Below are 6,202 nucleotides of genomic sequence, written 5' to 3' on the forward strand. Positions count from 1 at the left end.
CATTTCTTAGCTCAAAATAGCAAACACATCCTCTAAAATTCTTAAATTTGCTTTTTAAGAAACACACATAGTGTGGAATTTTAAACCGTACTATTTTCCTGAGAGACCGACATATTTGCACTGAGACTGATAGAGACTGATCAGATAGAGACTGATCAGATAGAAGATACTATTCTTCGTTTTTGTTATCGCTGTCTATTGCGAAAATAATCTGGACTGTTACCGTAGCCTTTATAATATCCATCAATATGAATACAGATTTGGGGGTTTGAGTAATAGGACTAGATATCCTGTTTTGCCCGTCAGCTTTTCAGTTGTTGGACACTACTGATTACTAGACACATTTTTATGTTACTTTTAAATAAGTTGACATCATATGGAATCATTTGGGCTCGTCCGTAATGCATTCCACGATCGCCGTGTGGAAAGACTTTTATATTGTAGGAATATGGCAGGTGTGTGAATAGTCTTTGTAAAAGTTGGTACACAGTTGTGAAGAAAGATGGCTGGGTATTTCAAAAGTTTATCCAAACTATAATATTTTCTAAACTAGAACGTCCTTTATTATTTACAAATCCATGGATTTTAATAACAAAGTTTACAATAATTGACATAATTAAAATCTAGACATAAAAGACATAAAAGAGGTTTATTGTTACGATGTGTTCATCTGATATGAACCAATAAAGTAACCAAATTCAAACTAGTATCCACAAGTCTAAACTTTTTCCCATTTTATTCATGTTGCAGGTACTAGATTAATTTCTACAAAATACTTATATACAAGCATTGTGACAAATGTTTCATTGCAATTAACACAATACGATCAGCATGTGCTGGAAACTTGTGTCACCGATTCTGTTCTAAAGGTGTAATATGTTCCTTTGATTGTTTTGTTTTCTGAAAAATGACAGTGTATTCTAGAATATTTTTTCATCTAATTTGAAATAATTGGCGTGACTTTGCAAAGATAACTTTACTTAATTTCCTTTCCAATAATCAACCGTCATGTCCTTTATGTTATATTCGCAAAATTGTAGATGGGTTTTTTACTTTAATGTAACTTGTACCTTGAGTCCTACATTAACCCTTCATTTATTTGTGGGATAACAATGTAGTAGCTGAATAGATTATTCTACTTGTAAAAGATTACTCTAGTAATTGATAGAGCATATTAAACGTTTGTGTGTTCTAACATTAGCAATAGTTTTGTTCAGAAAGCGTGAAAGTACTTGTGTTACATCCAGAACATGATATAAAATATTAAAATAAATATGTCCAATCAAAAGTCTTTTTTATTTGCTATCATACTATAACATAATATAGCAAAGTATATCCTTTAGGTCTTGTTGAAAAAGTGTTATTTTGACACCCCAAATGAGGTAGCAGGTATGAGCCTGGTGTTTATTTTTTCACATACAAATTAAGTCTCTACTTTGGTTTATTTTTCTTTGAGCTTTGAATTGGATTCGTCGGTCCTGATTGTACTCTTCCTTTTACTGTACAGAAGCGAAATTGCTTAGTTTGGTCTTGAAATTAATGGCCAACATGATTTGCATTTTTATACATAACTGCTACAAGAGCAAATAACAAAAAGTCATCATGACAAGCACACCAGTTTCTTGGCGTTATAACAGTATACTTTAATCGTTCATGAGGCCAGTTATATTGACCTGAGCTGTCTTGTTACAAAAATCCATACTACCCTTTGTATTGTGAATTGATATTACAAAAGAGAGGTTTGTCTGTATCATCTAACGATTATAAGGAGCTCCTGATATTTGTCAATGTTTTACGTGAATGTACACTATAAACCAAAGATAATAATAGATGACACATAATAATGTGTTTAAAGACCGGAAAATAAATAGAGATACATGTTATGTTGTACTCTGTTAGGTTTCTTTATCTTTAATCTGTTTGAAACCTCGTACAGTTTATTAAACATTAGTTGGAAATCCAAAGTCACATTAAAATTTCATGGTTGTGTCAGATTTAATTATTGTAATGTTGTATTTTTAACTCAAACGATATGACTTTTTTATTTGGATGAAAACTAATATTCAAAGATTTAAACTAGAAGGAATGTATATGTACATATTTGACCCTGTTTGTGAGTAATCTGAACATTTCGGTGTTCTCCTTTCAGTAAACAAATTGATGTTGAAAACGATGACAACATACCTTTAACAGCAATTTCGTTTTTGAGTTAGGTCTCTGTATAACTCTTGAAAATAATTGTTTTTCTCATATTTGAAAACATTGTAAAGTCAAGTGCTTTGCTAACTCATGATGGAGAAATAATTTATATAAGTGCATATAATATTGAATGTTCGAACATTTCTACCTAAAACAAACTGCCTTTTCAGGGTGATAATATATGCTGAAATGTCTGTATCTCTATTTATGACAAGATCTGAATATCAAAACGTTCTCTTTCTAGGAGGGACATTTTAAATTACATCATGAATGCGTTTATTTATTATTACGTTAATTTTACAGAATCTCCAAAGCCACATGCCCTTTAGCTTATTTTACGCATTTTTAATGTTGTTGGCAGTCTTGCAACTCACACTATTGTCTAAATTTTCCAAACAGTTTTAACTGGAAAATAAATATCACAGAAAAAGAAAATGAAATGAAACAATTTTTACAAGCTTTGTTCCAAAAAATCGATGAAATTGATGGCACACAATGATCCAATGACCAGATGTTTTAACATGTGTCCAGTACCAAATCAAATTATCTAACAATTTCCATAATTTCATTAAATACTATAACTCACATTCGGGATGTCTCAGATAATATGATGCTCGATACACAATGAAAGATGGTTCTTTTATCCTGAGCTTTATTCTGACTCACGAGAAACGAATACAGTTAGGATCAAAGAAAACGAGCAGACACCACACGTTTTGCTTATGCTACAATGTCAAGAAAGTTTTATATGCATTATTGTTTAATGCAAAAACTCATTCGCACAGGTACTTGTCCTTAGCTCTACTAGTTTAACGGGATACTTGTATGCCTCTGAATATAACTAAACACTGTGGAGCACTAATGAACCACCCATCCTTGCACTGGTGCAACGGAATATATCCGTCGTTATGACGGACTTAATGGAGTTCGCCATCTTAACTTTCCCTATTTATGCAGCAAACATTTAGCCGCAAATGAGTTTGGTTCATTTGAAAACAAAAAAAAAATGTGATGGGAGTTTGGGGTCGACCCTCACCCGGGTGTTAGGCGGCGGTGCTCCTAACCAGTTAGGCCATGAGACTAGCGGTCCATAATGCATTTTCTTGGTTGTCCTTATGATCCTATTATGAGATGGAGACATAAGCACAAAGATGATAGTATGCATCTATGTATGTATGTATGTATGTATGTATGTATGTATGTATGTATGTATGTATGTATGTATGTATGTATGTATGTATGTATGTATGTATGCATGTATGTATGTATGTATGCATGCATGCATGTATGTATGTATGTATGTTGAATGCATATATTTCCATTGAAATTATATTTATAAAACGTACAAGTTAAAATAATCTTACTGAAAGCGTTTCCTCTTTGAGTAAAAGCCGATAGAAGACAGAGTTTGGGACATTGCATTTTCCCACATGCAAAAAGCGAAATCTGCACTAGGTAAACCAGTAAAGCAAGGGGTTGTGCCAGCCATGATTTAGTGTAGTACTCGCATATCAAGTTGTATCGACGCATGCTATAATGCATTTCTTCCTGTTGTTGTACCTTCTCGATTGAATAACTGCAAAAGATGAAAGTATTGGTTTAAAATTACAGACGAATCGTAAACTTTGTTTCATTACCCATTGCTATTTTGTGAAGACGTTTGCAAAACGATGTCATTAAAGAGATCTTTAAGTTTGAAAAACTTTGTCATCATTACTTTACGTTACTAGATAAAGTTGAAGACGATTGTAATTTTACACAAAATAATAATGCAGTTAATGAGATAATTGGAAAACAAGTTTCTGCACTATTGTATACACACACACACACACACACACACACACACACGCACACACACACACACACACACACACACATATGTATATATATATATATATATATATATATATATATATATATATATATATATATATATATATATATATATATATATATATATATATATATATATATATATATATATATATATATATATATATATATATATATATATATATATATATATAGCTGGACATATGCATGTATATATGCATAATTCAACAAAGTCAACCTGCTTCACCACCAGTTGCCGCTGCACTGCAAGCATAACATTCGAATACCAAAAGTGCAAGAAAAGCTGACATACTTAGGAGATAAGGTGAGTATTGAGATGAGAACAACCGTTTGAATCTGGTATTGCTACTTAAGCGATTGCCTATGTTCATGCAAAAGCACAGAAATCACAAATACCTTAATTTAAATTGCAAACTCCTAACCATGTAAAGACACTGGACAACTATCAACAAAAATGATTCCTGTAATCGTAGCGGTGTTACAATTATTTGGTCACTCTAAGGTTAAAGCAGACGTTGTCCTTAACGTTCATTTGCTTGTGCTGCATGACAAGGACTGATTGAAGACGACTAAGTTGTTCATTCATATCGGTGCCTGCACATTACTGAACTGCGAACATACCAACGCCATCAAAGATAATATCGTTAAGCCATTGAAAAGATTACATAAATACAATAATTCAGGACTCTCAAAAGATTGTTCATGTAATGGTAGATATCTCACAATATCATCTGTTTCGTGCACTCAGTTAAATACCAACACCAGCGTGGGTCCCGCCAAGGTCAGTAATAAATGTAAAGAATTTGGATAATCGAGTCCAGTTTTATTTGCTTTTGCTGAGTAAAATGAAACAAACAGAATATGTATCGCGCTGTGCATGGGTAAGAAATCTTGCTCTGTTACTTATCCGATAAAAGGAAAACAGGAGTAAAATGGTTCCATGCAGACTTTTTGTGTTTGAGTCCCAACAACTACTCACAAGCGATGACTCTTACTGTAATGGTATTAGTGACAACCCGCCGCGGACGATAATGCCAGAACCAGGTAAAGCGTTCTCAACTTTACTGCAGTACAATGACAATCTATTAAGTCATCTATGCGGACTTTGAATGAATGAACTCGGAATGCGCCTAGCTCTGCTTATAAAACGCAAATGTTTCCAATAACGCCCTCAAAATGCAGTCACTGAACAAATTCCATGCGGATTCTGTTATACAGTAGTTCGGAGTGACGGGCAAAACGAACCACCAATTCTTTATTGCGCCCAGGGTGCGCCAGACCCACTGGAAGTGTTTCTTAAATTTACGGCAATATGGATTTGATAACAGCTTAATTCACCAGCAAAAATATTTATGACCAGAGATAACATTCGTGAGTTCTTCACAGCCACTCATTGCTGAATACAACACATGTAGTCTGCCGTTGATTACGTACCCCAGCAAAGGAAATATCCCTATTATGATTTATAACCTGCATTGGTACAATGTTACAATGGTACAAGCAGAAAAGTAGGCACAACTACAGCTCATTGATTCTTTAAAGGTTCTGAAATTGACATTGAACAAATGGGTGATCAATCCAAAGACGGATAACATTGTACTTACTCGTCAATACTGTCCCCAGGGCACTAGCGGCGCCTCAAACATTGACTTGTTAGCGAGAAAAGGTGTGTAACTGTACGATTATATGGGCGAATGGGACAAATTTACTGAAATGCAGGCGCCACCGATCGAAGCGTTCTATTCATTGCCGTCACATGAAGGTATTTTGGAAAATGATTTCGCGCACGCAAACAAGATTGCTCCGCATCAAGATCTGTATCTGCCCACTGATGTGTGGTTGTTCGCTTATGTGTTTGAAGAAATTTGTGACATTGTCATGCATATGTACAAGTTCGATTACCAGGCATGGCGTGAAATGCCTTGTTGTCCAAAACCAAACTCGACTTGGTAATGGTACATCTGTTTAGAGAGCGATCGCATCGTGGCGTGATATCGATGGCCAGTCACATACATGGAATCCAAACGACGACGGGTATGACCATGCTGTCCGTAGTAGTTATATGTAGATGCCAAAATTCTAAAAAAAAGTGGGAAATGAAATGGTTGGTAGCTTATTGTGGATTGTTCATGGACGTATTGACAATCAA

At 34.4% G+C, this 6,202-nt stretch overlaps 1 protein-coding gene across 1 annotated transcript in view; it reads right to left on the minus strand.

Annotated features, from left to right (window-relative positions):
• Positions 1–3,742, minus strand: part of LOC149791405 (uncharacterized) — a 29,192-nt gene extending 25,450 nt beyond the window's left edge. The window contains exon 1 of the mRNA XM_089969946.1: positions 3,564–3,742. Coding sequence (XP_089826072.1) covers positions 3,564–3,741 — 178 coding nt within the window. The 5' untranslated portion in view covers position 3,742. The remainder of the gene's footprint in view (positions 1–3,563) is intronic.
• Positions 3,743–6,202: the final 2,460 nt, after the last annotated feature.

Source organism: Sinohyriopsis cumingii, chromosome 9 (genome assembly GCF_028554795.1).
Source record: "Sinohyriopsis cumingii isolate HCF-2022 chromosome 9, ASM2855479v2, whole genome shotgun sequence".
Classification (NCBI taxonomy): Eukaryota; Metazoa; Mollusca; class Bivalvia; order Unionida; family Unionidae; genus Sinohyriopsis; species Sinohyriopsis cumingii.